This window comes from Tinamus guttatus, unplaced genomic scaffold, assembly GCF_059628265.1.
Source record: "Tinamus guttatus ecotype Peru unplaced genomic scaffold, ASM5962826v1 Tinamus_guttatus_pri_ptg000155l, whole genome shotgun sequence".
In the NCBI taxonomy this organism is placed as follows: domain Eukaryota; kingdom Metazoa; phylum Chordata; class Aves; order Tinamiformes; family Tinamidae; genus Tinamus; species Tinamus guttatus.
The window spans coordinates 4,707,532-4,734,814 of record NW_028288689.1 but is presented as its reverse complement, the minus strand read 5'-3'; the positions used below and the strand labels follow the sequence as shown (position 1 = coordinate 4,734,814).

At 42.0% G+C, this 27,283-nt stretch overlaps 1 protein-coding gene across 2 annotated transcripts in view; it reads right to left on the bottom strand.

The window, feature by feature from the left end:
- Window positions 1-27,283, bottom strand: part of TENM2 (teneurin transmembrane protein 2) — a 415,827-nt gene that overhangs the window by 111,383 nt on the left and 277,161 nt on the right. For both annotated transcript variants that reach the window (XM_088522621.1, XM_088522622.1), the window contains exon 6: window positions 3,688-3,801. In XM_088522621.1, the coding sequence (XP_088378747.1) occupies window positions 3,688-3,801 (114 nt within the window). The remainder of the gene's footprint in view (window positions 1-3,687; window positions 3,802-27,283) is intronic.

Genomic DNA, 27,283 nt, shown 5'->3' with positions numbered 1-27,283 from the left:
CAGATGAACCTGGGTCCAGCTGTCAGCCCAGAAAAGACTCAATTGCACCTTTTACAATTATTAAGCATATTGATAATAACCAAAGTTACCTTTCCACAGCTCCACAGTACTTGCCTTTTAAAACGCTTGTTTCAGGGTTCAGAGGCCAAAATCTCTTACTGCTTTATTCAGTTTACTCTATTGAAACTTACTCTAAAAAATTATCAAGTTAAGGAGTAAATCAAATCAATTTTTTTTTATAGTAGAAAATCTGCCAAATTTTGGAACTAACTCACCAAGGACAGTAAAATAAACCCGTCAAGGACAAGAAAATAAAGAAGTCTACACTGAAGCATTCTTTGCTCAGACTTTTAGGTGAAGTTAGTTTTGGTAATTCCATGTGAGTAGCAGAAGTTGATCTTACATGTTTTCTGAAATGATTGAAGTTGACTTTTATAGTACAACCTGTCTATTAGAAAGAAAATGACACAAAGCTAATCAGGTACTTTATGGAAATGTGTGTCTAGCCTACTATACGCTTTTAAATATATGGCATACTATCAGCACAGACCTAGAGAATCTAGGCACAGAACAGCTCCATAAGGTCATGTAATTCATTTTTTCATGAAAAAAGAATTATTCTCAAACATGCAGTTACTTTGTTTGTGGGTTTTCTTTCCTAATCTAGGTTTAATTACATCAAAATTTTAACACTATTCTTATGCACCTGTCTCAGAACCTCTATCCAATAATTTCTTAATAATGTCATTACAACCTATATTTCTCAATAATGTCATTACGACCTGTATTTCTCCTAATCTGTAATTCTACTGTGCCAACTTTTTGTTTCTAATGTACTAGGAAGGCATCCTTATTACTTAGTAACAGTTTGATTCTTGTATATAAACAAAAAACAAAAACACAACCCTCCAAATCCTCCGCCTCTATCTGTCCCTAGTTCAGTAGAACTTCTAGGACCTCAAGGTCAAAAACACCCATTTCCTGCTTTGTTTACGGCTGGACCAGGGTGGGCTTTTACTTCATTCCTTGCACTTGTCTACTTCTTTCAGATGTCTCCAGTGTCAGTGAGGTACAATGCGTAGTTACCTGCAACTGTGTTATCTTAATAGTGAATTTTGGTTTCACTCAGATAGGGAAATACATTAACAAAGTAATTTACATTCCTCTTAAACTGCAGATTTACTATTCCATACCAGATTTTAGTCTCTTAACAAGAAACAAGCACATCAAATTGAATTATCTGTCTTTTTTTTTTCTTTTGTCCAAATTGCTCTACTGCCATCCAAACGCTTCGCTTGCTGAGCAGCACAGCTTGCTTTTAAGTGGCCGTTTTCAGTCTCAGGGTTAAAGGTTTCTTTGGGAGACCCATGTTTCGGAAAGAATGGCTTCATCCTGAGTCATGTCAATTATAAAAAGGTCACTCTCCACAGCCAGAGAGCTGAGCCCTGAAATGGCTGTTGTGTTAAAAGCTGTCAGAGACTTTCCAAAACTGCTTTGGATAGCAATATCAACTTCAGCATAACAATAGCAAAGGTAAGATAGAAAAACTTTCCATCCTTCCCCGCTATGAGAATTTTTAGCCATTCCTTATGTCCATTCAAACTTGTCATTCACAATATTCTCTGGTGGAAAACTACTTCCCTAAATATTACTCCTCCTCCTCTCATCGTATTACCATTTCAGCAATAAAATGCCAGAAGAACAGGGAAGCTTTTCCCTTTTCCAGTGGGACCTCAAAAAAACCCTTAAGGGCAGCGATTTAAGAAACAACTAGCAGCTCTGTCCCCTCGTGTCGCCTACAGGAGGTTATGGACAGCCACCACAGCCACCTCCGGAAAGGCGCCAGGCTAACGGGAGCGGGGCCACGCGGACTGCAAGGCCTCGCACCAAGCGCCCCAGGCAGGCGGGCACCTCCCCGTGCCACAGCCCCGTGGTCACGACGCAGCAAGGACATCCCTGTGGTCACAGCCCCATGGCCACAATCCAGCAAAGACAGTCCCGTGGTCACAATCCAGCAAGGACAGTCCTGTGGTCACAGCCCCATGGCTACAACCCAGTGGGGACAGCCCTGTGGTTACAGTCCCGTGGCCACAATCCAGCAAGGACAGTCCCGTGGTCACAATCCAGCAAGGACAGTTCTGTGGTCACAGCCCTGCAGCCCCACACTTGTGGCAGGGAGCTGCAGAGAGGGAGGTGAGAAATGTGCTGAGCAGGGCAGCTGTCTGCTAAATGACTATAACTGCCGTCCTGAGGGCCTCTTCCGCTTAAAATCACAGGGTGTCTCACCCGTGTGCAGGCGGGCAGGGCTCCAGCAGTGACACACACACACACACACACACGCAGAGTGTCTGGCGCTCAGGGAAGCGCCACTTCCACACAACTTCACCTAGAGCCAGGCTGCAGCCCAACGGCCGGTCATCCGGCCACTGGCTGAAAAGCCACCACCACCAGGACATGGAGTTTTAACAAGAGCAGGAGATGCAAATCAGCCCCTTTACTGCCTACGCAAAGGAGTGGCGCTGCAGCAGCATCATTCATCGGAGACAGAAACAAACCTGTAAGTGGGAAACGGAACAGGTACTTCAAAGCACTGGCTCAAGCTTTCTCTCCCAGCTCCATTTTAATTGAAGCTTTAAATTTCCCCGTACATCAGTACATGCGAGCACAGCGCACTAGCAGTTGTTTCTTCCACTACCCTCAGGGAGGAACAAGTTTCACCCAAAGCACGGGTCCAGAAAGACAGATTAGGTTCAGCTGAAAAAACCCTCCACTTTTGTTGACTCAAGTCTAGTGCTTTTACTCGTCTTCTGTTTCAGTCACCCAAACCTAGCTTCACAGAGCAGCCTTCACACTTTGAATAATCAACAGCTTATGTTCTGTCTTGTTACTGACACAATTCAGGTAATGAACAAGGCAAGTCCTGTCTCAGTGTAGCACAAAACACTCCAGAATTCCATCAGGAAAAAAGTGTTAAATTAAAATGACTAAAATCCTTTTCAAAAAATATATTTTTCCATGTATTTTAATACATTCTTAGTTTAAGAAAGTATTTCTGTTTTAATTTTTTTGGTTATTCTTTTTGTTACTACACCTCATTTGTTCTCTTTCATTAGCACATAGATTTCCTCTAGGAAAAGAATTTCATTCATTTTTTTTACATTGTGTCTGTTAACAGTATGAAATTATTTACTGTGGGTCAAATACTGCTCGTTGCTTACACAGCTTTACCAGGGTTTCAACTATTATAGCTGAGAAAGAAGAAAAACTTGGACTTGGTCCTAGCTGGAACAAAAAGGTTTTGACTTCCCCCAGGTAGAACACGGTATTTCTTGCCTAAGTGGAACTTTTTCCTCCTTCTTAGACATCTCTAAGTAAAACCTGCCAACAGGAAGGTTGGCAAAATGTACACATATACGTGGATGGAGCCCTTTTTCCTTAGTCAATAGGCTTGTGGAATTTCCCACATTTCAAACACTGCTGCAGAGAAGAGCAGAGCCAGAACAGTCATACTGTGGCAGGGAAGTAGCACTGCTCCATTCCTGCAGAATACAGAAAACAACACTGCTAAAACAGCTTAGAAGGAGCGGGTGAATGCGTCCTGGTGCAAGCACAGGCACCAAACCGTGCCCGGGGAGGCGCACGGGGCTGGCAGAGCTGAGCAGAGCGGCGGCGCGGGCGCGGACTCACCTCTGCCTCCCACGGGGCTCGCGGGAGCCTCGGCCGCGCCGCCCCGCACGCCGTTGTTGAACGTGTGCCCGTCTGCCGGCTGCAGCTGCCAGTTCAGGCCGAGTAGGTGCATTGCTGCAAGAGACACACGGAAGGGAGCATCAGTACCCAGCACACAGACATATTCACGGAGAGACTGCAGCTATTTTCCATTAAACATCTCAATGAAAATATTGTAGAGCAGCTTGTCTCGCAGACAGTCTTTAAAAAAAAAAAAAAAAAGGAAACTCATATGAATCTGTTTCAATATTGCTCTGTAACCAAATCCTCTAAATTGCAGAAACACAAAAAGAAAAACTGCTTATACCCTGGAATATCAAAGGAGAGAGGCAAGCACTTGGTTCAGGCTTTGGCATCATGCCCTAACCTTTTGATTCACAAATTAAAGATACTTTCTTGGAAACAGAACATTACTACAAAGTTTATTTAAATGCCTTGTGATAATTTATATGTTGATTACAGAATTAGTTTAGCTCTATGTACACTAATGACATTTTAATTAAATTACTGTGTGTTTATTTTAATTTATTGAAATCGGCGTTTCCAGCAGCTTTTGTCTTAAGTCTGTAGCTTCAACTGCCTTGACAAACGCAGGTCTCCGTCAATCCTTCAGCATCCTGTGGTTTCACAGGATTCCTTTGGTTTCACAGTTCTTTGTGAAACTCGGCAGAAGCCGGAGCCTGCCGGGCCGGGCTGTGGCCGTAGCCTGTGGGCGGGCGCAGGAGCCGCGGGCCCCAGCCCGTGCTCTGCCCAACAGGCGACACTTGGCAGCCCGGAATCGCTCCAGTGCTGCCCCAGGAATTTCTGTGCAGCTGCACCTTGCAGAAACAGAAGCTACCTGAATAGATCTCTGTACTTTTGTCATATTATCTCTATGACATCTTCCTAACATAGAGGCAAGTAGGGGAAGGAGCCCGCTGTGCTGCTGCTCTTTACTTTATGTGCACTGTCACCACCCTCCTGTTTGTAGAGCTTGCCCCTACCACGGACAATTACATTTTCAGTTACATATGGTACACTGTATTTCAGTCAAATGCTCCACCATGTTAAAATGGATACACTGTCATTTTAGAAGAAGAAAATATCAACAACAGAATGGTGGGCGCTTTTCTAATTGTTTACTTGTACAGTGTCAGATCTGCCTAAGACAAGCAGATAGTTTGCAACCAGTTGAGGCATCTGCAGAAGAACTGGCAGGGTCACAAATGCCCTGACAGGGGCCCCCCAGCTAAACATTCAGACATCAAGTACCAGGCATAGGAATGGGAAAGGGTTATCCCAGGGATTGTCACTTGCTGTGCTGAGACATCATGCAGATAGAGCACCTCTAAACACGGGGAATCCATTTTGCTGTGACACATTTGTGGGCATATTCTTTAAAAAACAGTCATCCCTCCCTCTCCCTTTAAACTCCCCTGAAATCTGTCTATCCGAAATCCTGGAACTCTGCACGTAATCCATATAGAGTTTAACCTCTGTAATTTTGAGAGGAGCAGCTCAGAAGCAGGACAGACTCCACAACACCCCTTTCCCCTATACATGCCTATTGGGTCAGCAGGTCCCTCAGAACAGTAACTAAAACCTGGAGATATTTTTTGGGTTAACGTGCTTTCAAAAATACAGATTTCATATTCATGCTGAATTTAATATATTATTTTTGACCTAATAGGAAAAAAAGCAATTTATCTGTCATTTTAAAAAATAACAAATACAAAAATTATGTTTTATTGAAAAATCACTCCACTTCCATTTCTAGAAGAGAATTAGAGTTCCTAGAAAATACACAAACATTTTACGAGAAATCAAATGTTTCATTCAGTTACAACTTTTTTTTGTTTTGTCAGAACAAACATTTCAATCTTGTCTCAAGCAATTAATTTTTTCTTTCAATATGGCAAAAAACCCCCTTAAGAATTATTCATAAAGCTGAGGTGACAAGCATGGCTGCTGAAGCCTCTCCACCCCAGCGCGAGGCTGCGCGAGGGCCGGGGACGCAGCAGGTCCCACACGTAGCAGAGGTCCACGCACTGTTTATCTGGACCTCTCCTTTAAGGAAAGGATAAAACAAACTCCAGAGCCTCCAAATAAAAACAAGTTATAGAGGACAGTTAAGACTTGTGGGTTTTATGCTGAAATGAGGCTCTCAGTGGGTCTATGCAAAGTTGCAATTATTCTTCTTTATTGCAAGTGTAACCATAAATGTAGGTCATGAAGAGATGAAAGTCTGTTGCTTCAAGTGAGACTCCTTCCTTACAACAGAGAGATCAGGAAATATAACTAATGGTCTGTCCAAGAGAATTGTAGTTGCTAACTAGGTAAATTCAGACATGGAATTAAAAAGATCTTATTAGTATGGTATTAAGACAAACTTTGATCCATCTGCTTCCAAGTATGCCATGATTTCATTAATAACTCTGCTGCTCTGTGTTTTAATCATAGATGCACATTATGCAGGAGCAATTAGGGCTCCTTCCTAACAGGCCAGGGATTTGCATGTCTGCTCTAGCTCCCTACAGACACGGGGAGAACACGACAAATCTCCTGCACAGCTCACGTATCCATCAACCTGATCTACAAACTTCCACCACGACAAGCGGAGCCGCAAACACGAGGCGCGCTCCTCTCCTGCCAAGGATACACCAAGGGAAGCGTGTCGCGGGGCCCGGGGGAAGCTGGGGCTTGCGCTGCACCCCGCGAGCTTGAGGAGCAGCCCAGCAGCGAGAACCACAAGCTGCCTCTTCCCTCCTGCTTCAAAATGCTGCGAGATGCTGAATTTATATGATTAACCTTTTGTACTGTTAATCAAACAGAAATGCCTCCAGCAAAGGAATAAGCAGAAGCCCATTTAATTAGAAACATGGGGAATCCACTCAGAAGCTGAGCACATGTGTCAGAGGAGAAATTTGAGGTAGTAAATTTGTGTTCACTTCCTATGGATTCTATTGGGAGATTTTTTAAAAACTACAGCTTAAGAACCGGACGGGTTCTGGCATTACCTTCTACCGTAAACACACAAACTTTTCTCAAATATTGCAGGAAGGGCTATATTTTCTCTTATGGATATTCTGTTATGGATAGCCAGCTGAGTTGGGAAACTCTGCTAGATCCATATGGTCACAAACAGACCCAGGTCTGGCAGTCTCTGACTCTGGCCTGTCAGGGACTGACCAGAAACACCAAAAAAAAAAAAAAAAAAAAAAAAAAAAAAAAAAAAAAAAGCACTGATTTATCCCTGACGCATACAGTGACATACAGATAGCTGACAAGCTCAGAAAACTCCCCTGCCTCTCTCTCTGTGCTTCTGACCATCACGACAATGTAATGTTAAAAGTCAGTACCTTTGGACTCGCACCCTTTGCTGAAGACTTCCCAGTGCTGCAGTGCAGTTCGTGCCAACAGGCAGGATTCACTCAGCTTCTACATTTAACCCTTAATGTTAAGGCTCTGCTTCTTAAAAGGAGGTTTGTGCAGATAAATGATTGACCATTTTTCCTATTCCTACTCCATCTGCCTAGGTGAAGCCTGGGAGATATACACCACCTGCTTGTCTGGAAAATTCAATATGCTCTTAACTATTCAAAACGCAGCAATTTTATACCAAAATTGGGAACGTCTCCCTATGCTTGTTTTCCAAGTTGTCATACTTCCCAAACAGCTCTCAAACATAAGCATAATCCCAAGTTATTCAGCCAAAATTATCCCATCAATTAACACTCTCAGTGATGAATCACAGATATGATGAAAGGTGTTTAATTAATTTTATATATATAGTATATTTTTTATATATTGTCTAGATTTGTGTATATACATATAGTATATTGTTTTGATACATGATAATACAAAGGGAAGGAAGTTAGCAATAACACAGAGGGTAAGTTAGCATCTTACACTTGCCTGCACATAGAAACAGGTGACCTGGATAAGTTGAAAAGAATAAATGCATCCTGAAAAAATGAAAAAATTACTTAAACATTATTGCATACTTGATTTTTATTAAATGTTATTGAAATGAGATTCATGACTCTTCCTACTACTCTTATTACTGTTTGATCATGCAACAAAACTCTGAGTGCCAGAAACTGATCTTCTGATTGATATCATTATTCATAAGATGGCAGTTACTTAAAAGACTAGAGTACATAGTAGGTTTTTGTTCTACTACTATTTCTCCAGAGAATTAGGTTCAAGTTCAACTCAAGTCACAAGTGAAATGAGTTCAGCAGGGCTACCCCTCAGAGATTATTTGCCCCAATTACAAGACAAACTCACAATTCATCACAACTGACAATCTCTCCTCAGGAGATGCCCGGCAGAGGAGCAGCGGGGCTCTGAAGGTCATGGGGAAGAGCAGAGGAGGAGCTGCCCGAGCAAAACTTGCGCAGCGCCTGCAAGCGCGGGGGAGCTGCCCTCCACAGCAGCGCCTGCAGAAGCGCCCAGGCACTCACACACGCACGTTTTGGCATGTACACAGGCAGATCTAGCTGAGCAAAATTTCTACTGACATCCACGTTTCCCTCCCTTGTCCTCTGTCTGACCACAGAGGAGAGCTGGATTTTGTGAGACGGGGCAGTTCTGCCCATGTTCCTTAAGTACAGGGTATCTCGGCATTGTGGGCAATCAACCCAAGCCCATGTCCACAGCATTTTGACTGGACTGGGCAGTCTGTCGTGGGTCAGACTGAGCGCTCAGTAAGTCGCAGGTGTTGTACGGATGCCGATCCAGTCCTTGGCTTAGGTCAGTCTGCGTGCGGGCCAGCCTCTTCCTGCGTTTGCAGAGGGTGGAAGGCAAGCGCCCATGGGACTGCTGTGACAACCCATGGGTAGGGCATCCGCCACAACAGCCCCTGACTCACAGTTACACTAACCCTCTTCGCTATCGCCAGCACAAAGGGACCACGGTTCCGGGAAGTTCTAATTCTTCCTGTTAAAAGTGCTCAGAAAATCATTACCAAAAATATGAGATTGTTACTTAAGAAAAATAACCCTAAAATAATCAGTGAGAATGAATATCACCTTTTCTTGCTGGAGAAATAAGGATCTATCTTCTGAAGTACAGGCCTAACCACAGAAACTTTATATTCTTTTTGTTCCTTGTCATTCTTCCAAAGTAACATAGTGAAATAATTTATTCACAGAAAACACCATGTTTTTGGTTCCCCTGTCGTCTCTTCAAAACACTCCAAAGATAAATGCTAGTTACATGGAAATACCCAAACTAGAAAACTGTTTGCTGACTACAGAGAACACATCACTGTCACATGTGGTTTTGCCATGCAAGCAGAGCAGGAACAGGCGCACCAGGCTGAGACGCTCCTAGTGTAACTCTACGAAGGTTGCCAAAGTCCTTCTGAGGATTTCAGCAAAATTCATCATGTGCCTATCATGTTGCTCAAAGGCAACACAGAAGCCATGGCCACTTGGCTTGCTGGGTGGGCACCTGCTATTCATGCTATATTACCTACAGGATAGTTGAAACTTGTATTTCAGAAAGGTCTATCATTTGATATGATGGAGTTGCAAATAGAAAAGAGGCTGTGCAGGGATGAAGTCTGCTACTGACACTGCATTTTTCAAAGCAAGGGCTGAACTGGAAACTGCATAAGGACTTTAAGTCTGGAGAAAAATTATCCTAACTCCATACACAACATGGTGAGCTCTGAGTTGAACTGACCATCAGACTGAAGGAAATCTTGTGCCATAAGAAGTTCCCTAGAAATTTCAATTTAATGTTCAAGCTAGTCAAAAGAGTAAGTCATACACTGAATTATTAGAGGAAAAAGTAAAGCAAGCAAAGGAAGGAATGTTTTTTTGACATCTGTTCTCGCTTCAGAAACTATCTAGAGGAACTGCTGGAAGCTCTGTAGGAAGAAGTCTACATAATCTTGTACCTGGTTCTTCCAGTGATTATAAGACATCCACTTTTGGTTGCTGAAAATAAATTATTGGATTATTTGGCTTTTATCTGACCCAACACAGCTGTTGCACACAGAACTCTTCAGGGCATCTTCTAGACCCAAACATTTATTGTGGTACTTGATGGGAGTTTATGCCCTGCACTGTCCCAGAAAACATCCCTACCTATGCACTAGCCCAGGCACCTTAAGGAACATTTACACCATCCTATCACAAGCAAACCCTTGAAATTTTATGCCAAAAAAGCATTTCCTAGAAGTTGTATTTTTCTTGGGGACCCCCAGAGTGAAAGCTTCACCACCTCTAAATAAGCTACGAATGTAAGATGCAAAATGTCACCTGCTGACATGCCACAAAGGTCAACCTTTGCTTCACAGGACCTCGATCTAATCCAACTATTCACCACTGCAGCAGGAAATACTCTAAACACTGCTGCTAATAGCAAAGCAGAGGCAATTACGAAGGGATTATTTTCAAAGCATCTTCTTAGAGATCTCAGGAATATAGGTGATAAGAGTTTAAATTCTCTTGAGAATGAATTTTAGATTTTATAACCAGAGATTGAAGTTCAATTAAAATAATTAGTTAGAATATCAATACTTAGGGAATTTATGAATTCAGGTTCTAGGATTAATGACTAAGAATTCCTCACGGCTCATCTAGAATATTTGGATGTGCTCCTGATCAAACTGTGGTGCTCTATTTGTAAATACTCAGTTGTTTCCAGGAAAGGTTAAAGTAATATTTTAAAAAAGATAATTTGACTTAAATTTATTTTATTATTTTTAACAGTGCTTAGATAAAACTGCTTATTGATTCCAGATCCTCCAGTTCAACGACTATGATGGTTCCCTTTCATGGTCTTTAATTCTCAGTAAAAACAAGCTTCTCTTAATCCATAGGCTACTTGGTATGCACTAATCTTCTTAATGAGTTTACCTTAAAAAAACCTTTGGGAATTTAATTTAGAGCATTACCAAAATACACAACCTCAAAAATTAACAGGATTACACTGTTCTCATTACAAGAATAGGTATTTCTGCATTATAGTTGGAGAGCACAATGAAGAACCACTCTTCTGGAGGATATTTATCTTACTTGGAACACTGAACAAACCTTTCAATACCCGGAGCCATTTTTTTCCCCAAATCTAGAATGGTAAAAACATAGAATTCATTGACTACAATGTGCCACCTGTATATTTTTTATATTGTATTATATATATCTCTTTCCACTTCTCCATCAATTGAATTAAGCTGGTGCTCTTACCCGACTACACTTCTACTGTCTCCTCTTCCTCTTGCTAAACATTACCTGCCTTCTTCAGCAGTTTTACTTCTATACAGCTCGCAACCCTCCAAAGAGAAAAACAGAGTCTGCATTTTCTTACTACATGGGGAATGCTTGGAGGGCTGACTGCACAATAAATTTATGGAACAACAAATACCAGGCTACAGGTTCTGCTGGCGTTTTCACAGCTGCAGTGCAAATCCAACCCTTCACTTCTCTGATCCCAGAGCAATATTATAAAGAATTACATTAAAACCCGAATTTCTTGCTGTCTCTTTCTGAAAAATAAGCAGAGGAGCCCTTATTTCTGCTTCTGCACTCTTTTTAACGAGAGTGCTTGCTGTGCAAGAGGGGAGAGCACAGAGCCCTTTACGGGACTAATGCCACGCGTGCTCTTTCCGCCCACCAGGCAGGTACAGGAGATACTGGACCTTTTTGAAAGCACAGTGGAAAGAAAAGCTGACTTGGTGCAATCCTAAATGGAACAAAGCAATCCTTGGGCAGGATTTCACCCTCAGCATGTCAACTCCCTTATAGACAGTCAACTGTTTATGACATGCCTTTTGCTTTATAAAACATCCAAACCCAGAAGCATTTTATAGAATTACCACAGAGGATCTGTGAGTGGGTGTATTGCTATTATCACCAGCAGAACCTCTGCTGCGCTTTATTAATTGTTTTCCTTTGAATAAATGTTATCACACATGAAAAAGAAGATGGAAGGAAGACTAAGATGTTTATCGATGTGTTCATAGGGATGAAATAAGAGGATCTAGTAAAAAAACAGTTTTTTTTTTTTCTGGCCACCCTCCCACACCCAAACTGACTGATTTCTTTCCCCATGTACATCAGTAAACTGAATGGTAGGAACTTTCAAAGCAAAGCAGGAAAAATACACCTGCAAATTCCTTTAGTAGTAATGTGATTTGCATGTTCGCGTGCCACACAACACTTTGAAAGTTTATTCCTCTGTGTCCATATTCAGTCTTTCCACTTCCAAAAAACTTGAAAAACTTGCACACACTTGGAGTTCCTTGATGATGGCAAAGTGAGGACCTGGCATGTGCCGAGAGCACCACAAACAGAGCTCCAGAAATGCCATTAGCTCCCCCCAGCATTGCTCTAACCACGACTGAGAAACTATTCCCGCTTGATACTCTTTGACTTTTCCCTTTTCAAGTCCTCTTTACTGCAAAGTTTTGATTTTGCGCCACTTCCTGAATGATTTTTTGCCAAAAAAAGGATAACAGCATTGCAGGCTACCTTCAGAATCTGGAACTGCGTGGTAAAGACCTTAAAGGAGAGACAGAATACGGTGCTCGGCCATCCATTCTCCTGACAGGCCATAGATTGCATAGTGTGGACAAAACTGGCACAAAATAATCAGTTGCAATCAGTTCTGAGACTGCATAAGATGAGCTCACTTCTTATGGCAACTTCAAGAGTCAAGGCAGACTGCTATTTTTAAAAATACTACAAAAAAGTATATTCTTATTTACCTATCACTTTCAGCCTAGAAGGTCCAAAATCCACATGAAAGAGTATTTGCTTTGGCCACCTCTGAAATATAGTATGAATCGCAAAAAAGGATCCTCTTGTCAAAAGCACAGTAGAAGTTCTCATTTCTATGAGAAATTGTGAGCATTTAACTTTAATACAAAGTAAACTGAACTCGATTTTGATTTTTCAGATAAAAGATACCATTATCACAAATAAGTATTCATCTCTATATCTATTTCCAAGAGGAGGAAGAGCATAGTCAAGACTTGAAACTGCCATTTCCAGCAATACAGACACAGTCTCTTAAATCACTGACACTTGCACTTAGGAGGGTTAAAATTTACACATAAAATAAGTGATCTACTTTCAATGTTAATTCTAACTCTATGGGACATCACGTCAATCATTTATTAGACTTATGTCCATTTCCCAAAACTGCAACATGGTGCCCTAATCTCAACAATTTGAGATTAGATTTCTGTAGTTATAGCTATTTTCAAAGTGTGAGGCTTGCTTATTTTTCCCTTCACAGTAACTAACAGAACAACTCGGAGCTTGCTTTGCATCCCACATACCGTCTCACACCCAGGATCCTAGCACAGTTAAGCAAGCGCAACCTGCAAGCAGGGCCAGTGCATAAAAAACAAACAAACAAAACAGAGAAATCCATGAAGGATTTATATGGTGCTAAAGTTTTAGACCACTGCCTTGCTTTTAGGTTACAAGTGTTTAAATTGCAGCAATATACATTTCACAGGGAACCTATGTGTGCGTCTGCTCACACACGATCTGCGTTTACATTACCAAAATGTCCTGCAATGCAACTAATCAGTCAGAACAAAACAACAAGAGGGGGGAGAGGGGCGGAGAGGGGAAAGGAACAACTTTGCATATCTATTTAAAGTCATGATAGGAAACTAGAGTCTGTCAGTCCATTTCAAGCATCACACACCATTAACAAAGGTAGAAGGTTATGTTTATGTTTGGATATCTAAATCCCAATTCATCTAAGTAACACCATTACAATACACGCTTAGGACAAATAATTAAACAGTAATAAGTGTTATTACTTAACTTGCCCTATGTTTTTTTAGGATGCTTTTTATCCTATGGGTTTTTAGGGCTGCCTCAATTTGATATTCTTCTTGATACAACAAATGCCACAGCAGAGATGATCCAAATACCTGTTACAGATAGAGCTGCTGTCTACACCAGAAAAACGAAGTCAGCTTCTGTCGAGAGCATCTGATCATTGAATCAAGCTTTCTGTCTCAAATAGCAGCTGGCCAGGCAGCCACTTGCATTGCCTGAGGTCAGCAGCGCAGGCTGCAGCAGCGCTGAAAATCAGGGCCCATTGCAATCAAGGTCAAAACTGGTCCTGCTGTCAGTGGACAGAGCTTCTCTATTCACTTGATGCATTGGGGACTGCAGCTATCGCACCATTCCTCCAAACTGAGTTTTCTCAGGGCAATGGCAACACAGTGCAAAAAAACCCCTTGTCCTCCAAAGTCAACAGCTTAAATTGCACGGTAAAAAAAAAATCAGACATGAGAGAGAATGCATTAGTAAACGTATCACTGTACATGATTAATAAATCAGAGAATAAAATTTGAGCTACATCATACAACCTCAGAAAACTTTCGCCAGAAAAATGCTCAATTATATACACTATGCAAAGCATAACTGAATTATATCAAATAATGTAATATTTTAAAACATATTTAACTGTCCTTTAACAACATCAATAAAATAATGGGGAATTATCCTCCAAAGAGAAAGTCAGTTCCACTAGTATTTTCAAATGAGATGGGAAAAATACAATATGGAAGCGCACAGTAGTTGTGCTTAGTAAATAATATCCAGGCTCCCCTTCTTATTGTCTGTAACGTCTAGTTGGCCAGTAATCAAACCAGGCGTTTTTTTTGACTGAAGTAGCAGTGAACACTATGTATTTTAAAATGGAAGCTATTTTCAAAATTCCACCTGGTATTTCAGCCTTTCTCCTCAGTGTTGATCTCAATTCATTTATCGGCTAATGGACACAATTTCATTGTGAGAACTGCTGCAGCCAGAGGCAGGAGGTACTTCAGTCTCCCCAGCAAACACAGTGGCACAGCTGCTTTCTGTACGAGCTGAGAACTGTTTTGCACCAAGTAAATTTATTCTCCTTTTGAGTATTTGCCTCATCTTGGAAACAGGTATCAAAGCTGGTCCTCGACTGTGTCACTCCATCTGGCAAGTTTCCATGGTGTATTTAGCTGCTCCCTTCACAACACTGCTAATATTTAAGTACCCAGAAAGTGTTACAGCTGAGAATCGTTTCCTTTAGTTTTAATTTGTGAAAGATATATTTGATCTTATAGTCCAACAGAGAAAATCTGCCTCGTCTCCTCGAAGCAGCTATCCATACTAATTAGTGAGAAATAAAATATATAAAAATAGTTATTTTCCTAGAATATGCACAGAAATTAAAATGAGAACACTATAAACCTTATATTCATAAATCTTTACACCTCTCATCTTCCAGGACTTTTTTTTTTTTTTTTTTTTTTAAAAAAAAAGCCTGTGGTAACACAAACTTGCTTCACCAATTTTCCATTTACGTTATTTTGGTGTTTTAATAAGTATATCCTTTAAAAAAATCAACTATAGTATTACATGGATTTCACATAACTGTAATTCAGGATCGCTAGCTCTTCCAAAAATTGTTTCAGAAATCCGCTCGCATCCTGTGTTTTTGCAGTGTTTGCATAAGCTGCAGCTCTCAATTCATTCTTGAAAATGAGGTACTCGACCATTTGCATTCAAGACCTCAGAGGCAGATTTTGAGTTCATATGCAGGATTAACGCATTTCCATCTTTATACTGCATTATGAAACTGTGAGTAAAACCAGCTCCCTTTTTAGAGAGGACCATAGGCCTTGGGAAGGACAGAGCCTCTGGGGTACTGCATTGCTGGCACTCTGGCCAGAAAGCACCAGGAAAATAACCTACTTTCCTGCTGTGCTTCCTAAAATGTAATGCTACCCAATGCAATAAATTACAAAGCTGAAACAATCAGATACTGTTGTGCCCAGTGTGACTGCTGAGTACCAGTGAGCTATGAGAAGGGAATACAATTTATTCTGCTCTGTACTTCTGAGTCACACCCAGGAAGTTTATGGAATCCTTACTAAACCAATTCTGTATTTATCATGTTTTGGGGACTTATTTTGCCCATTTTAGCAAGCTAGACACAACCCTCTCACTTTCTCCCTGGCAGAGAACAACGGGAGGGACTGAAGAAGCTGGGACTAAGCACTCACAGTGGAAAAAAAACAGAGGATGCTGCAATAATTGTCCTGAGAGGCTAGAAAGGAAACAGGAGTCTATGCTGACAGCTTAGCTCAGCGGGAACTCTCATTTTTCACATGGAGCTAATTAAAAACTGAAATTAGTTAAATATGGAAATGACACTTGCAAGCACTTTAGCTGAATTCTGGCAAAATCCCTCCAGAGTGCTGCGACACTACCTGCTGCCTCCTAACTCCCCAGCTGAATTTCACAGTTAAAAGGCTGAGCAAAGGGAAAGTTATTAGTGAGATTTCCAATTCAGAAAGTGTCTGTAAAATTCCAAATTAAATTTCATGGTAGTCCTTTCAGTAACTGGGACACACCGTGGAGCCCAGTGATAGACATAGTGCTCAAATGAGGTCCCCGCCAGCACTCGCAGATTCTCGCTGTGCCTTCAGACACAGGGCTGGCTGTGCAGGCACTGTGCAGCGCCCAAGGACAGCAGCACCCCAGGGTGCAGAGATAAGTGGGTGCTGCCACAGGAGCAGTTTCTGGGAGAGCATGGACGCATGAGGCGTAAGGGAAAAACCTGCACAGTTTAACAGCAGAAATCTCTCAAAAATCAGAACTCAGCAACCAAAATACTACATGCTTCATGATTTTAATTTACATTTGCAAGTGCTGAACAGATATACAGAGAAGGGCCTATAGAGTAATCAATTACACTACATATCTATCTATCTATCTATCTCAGTGCTTTACAGGCTAAGTAATAATAACAAGCACTTCTACATATTTAAATGGGCATAAAGAACCAAGGGACTAGCTATGCACACAAGGTATGATGACTGACATCAGCTTTTTGAGCAAAGCACATGTGAATTTCACTGCAGAACCCATGACTTGCCTAGCACACAGAAAAGCCAGGGTATTTGCCCAAGGGCAAATATGACTTCTGAAAGCAATTTAACAAAACCCGCCCACGGAGCAGATCGTTTTGGATCCATATCAAGGCACTGAGGAGAGCCAATCACTTGCAAAACAACCGGAGCGGTTTGATTTTATTGTTTTTCCTACATCCCCTCCCTTTGCCCCCTTGAGGCATCCCCTCCCACTGGCCCGCAGCCACTATTGCACCAACACATTTCTGTGTAGGAAGACAGTGAAAGCCGCATGGCCACAGAGCTCCAGCGCCACCGTCACTCCCAAGTCTGCTGGCAGGGAGCACCGCTGCGTTCCCCCCGCCAAACCCCTTCCCTGGCAGCCACCTCTGTCATCTGTGTATCACAGCCCAGCTTTGCTAGGCCAGGGCCTTGAAACTGTCTCAGCTTCCCCAGCTGGAGGGGATATGCTGCAGCTGCACCATCACACCCTCTTATTTTATTGAATTTTGAATATGCAGTTTCAAAGCAACTCAAATGATTTTGCCCAAGGCCTCAGCTCAGTAAAACCACTGCTACCATCTGCAGCAGGCTTCCTAAATTTGAAGCTTTTACCACACAGGTGACAGGATAGGAGCTTTCACTGTGAGTAGTGACACTTAGGAAAGCTTGCTGAGCAAACTTGGGCATACCCTGTATTGGCAAGGAAGGAGCTGTGTGGCCTCTAGCCCAGATCTCACAACAGCACTGGTAATAATGGGAAGTCCATATTAAATTATTTCTTAAATTATGTATTTTTTTTCTACTGTAAAAAAGGAAGCATTTATTTGATTAGAGTTTCGTATACTTTTAGAATCTATTCTATTAGAGAAGAGATAAAGAGCAGAATATGATAAACCTGGACTCCTACCACATAGTTTGTTATGAAATTCAGAATCTAGCAACTTGAAGCCTCTCCAAAGGTGGTGAAATTCAGATGAGGTCATTAAAACAAACCTTGCCTAAACAAAGAAAACCCAGAGGCAGCTTGAGCCCCCTCAAGCCGTACTTTTAATAATGTCCCTTACTTAATCATATTCACCTTTAAACACCTCAGAACATATAAGTATGCATATACATAGCCTTAAGTCCTGCTGTGAAACAGAGGATAAAAGCGAGATTTCAGTGAAGTGATACTACATTTTGACCAAGGTCTCTGATTTGGAGTTATGCTGTTACAAAACAGCAGAACTCTAAATGCCCAGAAAGGGCAGCAGCTAAAGAACGGTAGATACCTGGATGGCCAGGGGATGCGTATAGACACAGCGAGCCCCTACAGATTCTGCATTGCCAACACAACACACATCTGCTGGCTAGGAAACAACTGACATCTCCCCATCAGAATGCCATCCAAATCTGCTGCCAGCAAGTACAGGCAGAAGATGCAATTCCCTATCCAGTTGTCCACGCCTACAGTCCAGTTAGGAGAGGCATGACTGACAGGTACAGGCTTCAGCACTGCAGGACACCAGCCTGGCCGGCTGTCAGACGAGGAGCCTGAGGCTCAGATGAGGGAAGCAGAGGGTGCCAGCCCACGGCCTTTGCAGAGCGGTGCCTGGGTGCCTGTGCTCCCTCAACGGCTCCTTCAGTTTATTTTGCTTCATACTGAGCAGGGAGTCTGAACTGGATTTCGGTTTTTTGTTGCTCCATCCCTGTTCTAAAACCCTGTGTCGAGTAAGGATACATCACATCACGAGCAGCTTCTTTTCTTTGGGGATTTTAACAGCATTATATTAATGTATTAGTTATAGCAGTAACAAGATCAGCTAATTTGAGAAAAAATATTTTCATTTTGTTCTTCTCTTTTTCCTCCCCCTTCTCATTTTACCTGAATATATTCAGAAGCCAGAGCTTGGTGTGGGGAGTGACAGGCAGAATAGGGGAGCCTGGGGAAGCACATTGCCAGATACAGTCAGACTACAACCTGAACAGCAACCATGACGCTAACGACTTGCCCCTTTTGGAAGACTCCTACAGAATAAACGAGAAAAAACTTCCTGTAAAGGACAACACATTCCCATCAGCTTACCATCACCTGGCACTGGCACATTTCAAATCTAAATGCTAATAATGCGAACCTTTACTCTCGCAAGTGCTTTGTGCTCTACTCAGCACATGACACAAATCTGGGATAAAGCCTAAGACACGCTTACGAGGGGGACATCACCACAGACAACTGCTTTTGTCACTAACCCTCCGGTGAAAGTATTTACTCAGGAGGAAATGAATAGAGCCTTAAAGGTGAGAAATTAGGACTGACCATTTTCATCTTCAGGCATTTAAGTAATTGTTCTCTTGTTCTTGTCCCTCCTTATGCATTTGCACAAAGAAATAAAGCCAACAAACTTGAAGAATGTGAATCAAAGGAAAAATTCTGAGTCTGACATCTCCTTTGTGGAAGGGGAAAAGACGAGGGAGCTGAGAGAGCTGACATTTATTACAGAAATGCATTATTTCCATAGCTGATATACCATATCTATACCACAAGCAGTGAGAGTGTGGGGATTGCGTGCACCAAGCACAAAAGTTACATTCATCTCTGCCATTCTAAGAGTCGTTCGGCGCCCAGGAAATGCAGCACACCCAACTATGCAAGGTCACCCATTCAACACCTGCGGGCATGGAAAGCAACGAGGAGAGGACTGTTCCCCACAGCAGGGCCAACCACCGGCTGACTGTTTCTGGACCCTGGCAGAGCAGCTACTGCAGAGTCCTGGGCAAGAACACGACTCCGAAGATCATCACTCAGGCTCTGCCTGAACTGCTGCCTCCTCCTTAAAAAGAGACTAAGATCAAGTCATTCCCTAAGAGGAACTTGCTGAATGCAGTGTCCGTAGTGGAAGCTATGTAGTTTTTGCCCTGTAAAATGATTCTGGCCTTCTAGGTACTTCCAGCCATTAAATTATTTCCTCGAACCATAAAACTTTAGTCAAGGTCATTTACAAATGCAAAGATTAGGTTTAATTATGTTTCATCACTGAATGACACAATTACAAGAAAAAGCTGTTCTTATACCTTAACAGGCCTTTCCCCTAGGTTATCAATTTTTAAGTACAGGGCAAGAGAGAAAGTGTGCTTTTGAGAAAAATCTCTCAGTTTCACTACAGAGAAGAAACTATGTTTCTTTTAAAGTTATGATTTTACATAACAGTTCTTTTTATTCTTCTTAAGGTACCATAAATGCCTATATTTCATTGCAGGGCCAAATTCATTCCTGCATCTTTTGTGCCCCATTGGCATCCAGCAATTATTTTCAATGCAGTTATTTCAGAGTGAAATCACAAATGACGTCCAGATTATTTTTATGACAATTCTACTACAGCAAAGCCTCAAATATAACCCAGTGAGCCGCCGATCGCAGCAATACTTTAAAAAATATATGCAACAGTACATATTAAGAAACTGAGACCTTTCAGCCTCCATCTTGCCTTAAAATACCAAAGCACAAGGCACAAACCTCCAAACTCTTATTACTCACAAAAGAAAGCTTTATTTAGAAGAATAGCCTTTCAGCACACATGGCCCCAGCTGTGAGAATGAACTTTGCAGAATCAGGCCAAATGGAATACATTTTACCTACACCTGCATCCAGTTCTTAAAGCATCTCTTAAAGTATTAGTGAAATATATACACACATATATTCACACAGCTCACTAGATTTTTCATGTACATTCAGTAGCAAGGATATTAAGGATTAAGGTTTCAGTAAAGGAGATCTCAAAAGTTTCCCTAAATAGCTTAAATATTTTGTGCCCAGCTGTTCTAAGGTTTTAACTGATTTTAGTAACACCCCCAGCTGGAACCAGAAGAATGAACCTGAGGAACCTGACCTACAGCACAATGCCTCGAGGCCCAGATAGTCCCCACACCACCAGTTTATGTCTCAAGACCAACTGTGGCCAACTGCATAGCATACGCATTAACTGTAATGGGAATCCATTGCATGAAAGCTAAAAACAATGCAGTTTAACTGAAATTCAATAGCTCTCTGCAGAACAAAGAAAAGAAACGCACGTCCTCATTGAGACATGCAGCGGAAGTGCAGGGAAACATCAAGAGCTGGTCCAAAGCAGCTTTAGTCACATTATTTTAGAGAGATGATAGTAAACACAAGTAAAACTGATTTATACACCAGAATAAAATACTCAGTCTACAGCTTCACCTTGCAAGGACTAAGAATTGGCTTTTGTTTTCTGCATGTGATGTAACTACCAACCCTGGGAAATCAGTCAGCATGGACAAGGTCTCGTCTAATAATACAATAATATCAGAAAGGAATTGGAGGTTAAAATTTACAGTCTTAAGATTATTCCCTCAGTAGATTTGCAGCAGTTTCTGCATTATTTAAAGTTCAATTAAAGCTTCTAACATGGATGTGCATTGCACCGTATTTTGCAGACGAAAATAGGTGAGGGTAGCCTGGGTGCTCACCCGCACGGAACGAGGCCAGATCTACTCCTGCTGGAGTCCACCCGTATCCACTGCAGATGGAACAGGCACACCCAGCGCTGGGAATTCAGCTGCTGAGGAGCACCAGGCTACGGTGCTCGCTGCCAGGTCCCCGCCATGGGCCCTGTCCTGCACAGAGCTCAGCCCTGGCCACTGCCCGGTCCTCGCCCCTCACTCCCCGCCCTGGCACAGCCTGCCCTGATTGGCTGCTGCCTCTGCAACACCTGCCCTGATTGGCTGCTGAGAGGGACAGGTGTGAGCCCCACCCAGGTGCCCCTCCCCGCCCAGATTCCGGCACATTCTGGTCACAACCGGCGCATTCCAGTCGCCACCGGCTCATTCCGGTTGCGACCAGCTCATTCAGGTTGCGAGTGGCGCCTTCCAGCAACTACCCATGGTGCTGGCACCTCCAGAGCCACCATGACATCACCCATCTGCTCCTGCCGAAAGCCCTTCCAGCTCTTGGAAATTTACCCCCAGTAGCGCCAAAGCCCTGGCATTGCGGCAAAACCTGCCCGAGCCACCTCGGACATACAGCAGCCAGGGGCACCGCTGACAGATGAGAGAAGAAGCACAAATGATGCAGGAAACATGGATATCAGCGCGGGAGATTAAAGTACTTTCACAACATCCCCTGTTAAATATCCTGGTGCAGGAGCTGTCAAATACTGTCAAACGCTCTAGCTAAATATACGAGCAATTCTCAAGCAGTCACAGCAACATTATTTTTGTTGTATCTAAGGCACTGACACCCTGTACTTTGAGTTGGCAAAAATTAGAAGATAAAACATAGTAACACCGTTTCTTCCTTTTTGTAAAAGATAAATATGAATGTATCATTACTGAAAAGCTTTCTTTCCCTGAACATGAGCACTGCAGAGGAAAGCAAGCTCTGCACATGCTCCCCATCCACCACAGAGGGTTTCCCTGTCCGAGAGACACGGGGTCCTAGGTCAAGCCCATACTGCACCGGCTGACACAGCACCCAACTCCCTTCAGCTCACATTTTCTCTCTTTTAGCATCTTCCAGCAGCTCATCCACGTACTGGTGCTTAGCTGAGCTTATGAAGTACTTAGGAAGGGCTCCATTATGAATTTGTATTGACAAAGTTCACGGGCTTTGGGGAGAAGACAAAAGCCGGAAAGGAGGACTCTCACTATCTTTGGATACGTGACCTATTGGCAGAAAACCTCAGGAAGCAGCACATGAATGCTGTAGATTCAAGCAATATTGAATTTTTTAGTAGCACAATACAATGCACACCACTACTGTTAACACCAGAATACAAGCACTTAAAGAGCAATCTAGAAAGCAGTAAAACAAGAACTACCCAGCTGTGTTTCAATTTGAGCACATCAACAAGCAAACTTGTAGATTTCTATGCTAACTCTGCAGACATATCGAAGAATAAAAAATGAGAGAAAAAAGAAAAACACGGTTCAGCTGAATTGAATTTTAATGACTACGAAGAAACAATCTAGTTCTATTAATCTGTATCATGGAAACAAAAGTGACTTACTGCAATTTTGCGGTGTCCCTCCTACACCTCTCCTCTCCTCTATACAATTATTAAAATTATAAAAACAATTTGGGAATGCTGACAAGCAGACTTGCCTACAAAAAGAAAGTATTGCCCAAATTCAAATCGTCTAATATTTTATCATGCTCAAAGACTTTTCAGTTTCTCAGTAGGGACATACAGGTTACTTCCCTTGGAATTAGGCTCAACGTTCCTGTAGATTCTTAAATGAGAAGACACGTTATTGCCGCTAACAGTAACATAAAACAGAACTACTTTCACATCTGACAGCACTGAAAAGACATCAAGTATCAGACGTAGAAAATGACTAACTAGAGGCAACTAACTAGTTGGCTAACTAGTATTAGAAGATGGCTAATTAGAGGTAGGAAAGGGCAGGTTACTGTGACAGGAGAATCATTCTAAGAGCTTTGCTAAGGTTCAGCATTTGCTCCCTCTAGAGAAAAGCGACTGGTATGGACAAGTAACATGCTGCCCTTTCGCCCTGCTCCACAAAATTCTTTTCACCAAGCTATATTGGAAACAGAATGAAACTTGACTTCTTCACTTTAGCACAGATCATTGATATAAAATATTAAATTATTATTGCAATAGTTTCTAGCACATTAGATCATGCTTTAGCTCATTTTATTTTTTAAATGAATATATTGCTAATAAAAGCCATTAGACTGATAGTCCCCAAAAAAATGATCACAGAAACCGATATTCATCATTTACTTGCAGAATAGGAGGAGGCATTCAGAGATTTCCCAAGTGCTCCATCTCCAATCCTGCTCTGAGGAAACTGCTCCCTTACCATTATCTATTCTGGGAAAATAATATAACTCAGCTGAAAGAAGAGTAAGAAGTGACTTAGCAGGGAAAGTGCACAAAGGCTGTCATAGCCGATATCATGGCAACAACCACTTGGTTAACCCAATATCATGGACTTCATTCCCATCTACTTGATCATGGGAGCTAATGAGACACAAATAGTATCTGTAGGAAAGCAAGCGCTAGAGCTTGCAGATAAATGACAGATAAAATGGTAGTGAGCACCAGATGCAGCGTGTAAGGAAGCCAAGGGTCTTTCAGATTTTGTAATTGTGATGTGACTAATCACGATGGAAGTGACACCAGTGACCAGATAAAAGCCTGGGAGCAGCTGTACTTCCCCAGGCAGGGTGGCAGCACTGCCTCTCCCTAGCAAACAGCCTGGAAAGCAGCACGGCGACCCACAGGGACAATAATTTGGGGTCTTGAAATAAAAATGGGTGAGGTTATGCTGGGAGAGGAAGCCTTGCACTCTAAAGGACCAGAGGGAGATTTAGGACAACACTGTGTTACAGTCATCTTCTTTGAGTAAAGCTATCTAGGAAGTTTTAAAAATCCATCAATATTCAAGTCTTTAATGATATATGGTATATAGCAATATACCATATTCTTCATTAGAATAATTAGAAAAATGCTAGTTATTTACAGTTAAAAGTGCTGACCTACAAATTAGAATATTTTGCATTTGGTAAAGGAAAATAATTTAAACATGTTATTCCAAACAAAACTCCACGCAGAGAAAAATCTAGGTTCGTATTTTTTTGGAAAGGGAAGGAAAATGGATTTCCTATTATTATTCCAGCACTTGGCGAAGATGCAGCTACATTACCCGCACACGAAACAGACATGAATTGTCAGCAACACTTTAGTGGCTCACACCACCCCGTCTTCACAAACCCAATACTCTTCCTTTAGTTCTGGTTATTACACTTAACTACCAGAATATAAAGCATAATGCTGTTCGGAGAGGACACTCAACACTAGCAGGCCACAAACTCAGTTTTTACAGTAATGTAAAATACATACATTACTGAAACTCAATTTAGTCATCTGGAATGTAGGAATAATAACATTTACTTTCCCTACAGTAAAGTGCTTATAAGCTAAATGAGCATTAAGTATTACTGGTCTGAATTCTAGAAAACAGGGAATCATGTGCTTAACTTGAAGCATGTTTTTAAGTCTCATTGCATTTGAATAAATAATTCCATAAAGCAGAAAATAAAAATTTTGTCTTTGCTTTCAATTCCTTCAACTATCATTAGTCACCAAAAGCTAATTTAGCCTATTTAAAGAAAAAAATGATTCCTTTTTTGGCTCCTCAGTGCTAAAAATGATCAAAAGCAGCATGATTCCGTGTTTAATTTCAATTGTAGCAGCTATTACTTTAAAAATAAATAATATTTTTTAAAAAATTATTGCTCCTAAATAAGATTTTCACTTTTTCTGGGAGAAAATAAAATTCAGAATAAACCCATAATGGCTTCTACATAAACTCTTTTTAAATTACGGTACAGCCACAGACTATATGCTTTCCCTTACTAAAAATCAAAGCGCATAATTAAAAGAGCCTTTTGTTGAATATCTGGGTCAGCCAGAAGACATCCACACAGTCAAGAATTAAAATGCTAATAAGGAAATACAATTAGGGGAAAAATGATATCATTATGACTGTGGTGATAAAAAGAACCTACCCACCCCAGCTCCAGCTGCAGAGCCAGGGCCCGCGGTGCAATGAGCAGGTGACTGCAGCTCCCTTGGCAGACCTGGGAGCTGCTTTATCTCAGCTGCAGGTCAAAGAGCTGGGGCTCATGTTTCTAGACAGATTCACTGGGGGAATAGCAGGATTTAGCCACACCTGCTACTCCGTGGCTAGGACACCGGCACTATTGGTTTCCCTAGCACAGCATTCCAGCCCATTTCGAACCTGCAACCTTGTGCAAGAGATTGATGGTGCCAGAGACTGAGCGGTGCCTGCACCGCTGCCAAGCGCAGGGAAGACACGGATCCTCAAATCCCAATGTCCTGACACCAGGAGGGGATGCAGGGGAGCCCAGCTCGTGCCGAGCCGCCTCGAGCAACATGCGGCCGTGTCACCCTGGCCAGGGATGCAGAGGGAAAGGTTTGCGCCAAAGCTTTAGAGGCGCCTGGAGAACAGTCAGCCGGAGCCACGCACAACCAAGGGCTGTTTTTAAATCCATACTGTTAAAATGAGGGATTGCTCCCAGCTTTATAACACTGGGACAAACTGCTCTATTACTTAAAGATTTTCCCAGTGCTCTCTTTCAGAAAAACATATACAAGGAATGGCAGCTTTCTGCAGACCTAACCAATGTGTAAAACTGTTGGCCTTGATCCAGATTTACAGCTCCATAAAGAACCTTATGTATGCTATACTAAGGCTTGTGTAAGACAGTGCCCTGAAATGATAACAGAGAAAGGTCTAAGTCACAACAAAATATCTTACTGATTATAAAAGAGTACAATTTTATACTTCATTAAAAGCAAGCACCAGTCACCAACATCTGTTAATTAGTCCAAAATATTAATCACCCACTCTGGGTTGTGAATACCACCAAATAAAATGAAAGTGCATCTAGTTACTTGCCTCAGCTACTCTTTTTTTTTTTTTTTTTTTTTTTGCTTTTCAAGTTCATTAAGACAAAAGCTTCTCCTTCCTTGCTGCAGAAAAGCCTCCACAAACTGTGCTTGAGTTGCCCATTCCTTACTTGACTTAGAGGTGCAGTTGCAACAAAACACAGAAAGGCAAAATACAGTCAAAAATGTGTTTGAGGTAAAATACTGACAAATACACTAAATAAGAAAGCTAAAAAACAGGGGAAATATTTATGAGATTTTTGTCATTTTGTCAACTTACAGTAATATTAAGTTATAATCATTTGTGCTCTACTGCAAATAAGATTCTTTAGTAACACAAAACAACAACAAAATGAAATCAGTAAAATGATCAATTTACAAACGTAATGGATTTCTATTTATCTCTACACCCACACAAACGCAGCAAAACCACCGAAATGTCTGCTATAATCCAATCTACTACAAATCTGGCCTTTTGATAATCTGTAGCCTCAACTCTATTATGAGCATATGCCATTTCACTGCAGACCTTTGGCTCTCTAGACTGAAAGATTTGAGGCCACAAAGTAACAAGCTAAGACAACTTGCAACTTAGAGGCTAAAAGCATATACACAAACATTGATTGGTGATCAGCTGATGTTCAGTGTTTTCCTCATGTGTCAAACCCCTCCGTGCTGAACTTAGGAAACTGTTTTATACAACTATAGCAAGTATAAGCTACAAACTCACAGTGACGACTACACTAGAGAGAAGGAAAAGTCTGAAATCAACTCAAGCACTGCCTCTTGGATGTGCTCTGCACCAGCAGAGTCCTCAGGCTGCACTAGGCAGCAGAAGCTGATTACATAGAGCACCCAAGATCTGCTCCGAGGACACAAAAGGTAACTGAGAATTGAACAAACAACCTACCTATCAACACCATCAAGTTCTGGCCTTTGGCTCAGTCGATTCCAGTAGAAAAAACTAAGATCTGTGATCTGGATCAGCTCCATAATTCAACGGTAAAAACTAGGTTGGCTCCTTCAGCCCCTTAGAACCACAGTGCCAGGCAGCGTGTTGCTCCCTCCCTGCAGAACCCCCAAGCCTGCACGAGCCGCCAACGTGGGGCCGCAAGGACTCGAGGTGAGGGCTGCAGCGCAGTTCACAGCCCGCTCGTCCCTCCTTCCCCACCTCTCTGGGACCCTTGAACAGGGCAGTGCTGGAAGGAGACCAGGGACTGTGCGAATTGTCCTAGCGGGCTACACCTGCCAATGCTCTAAG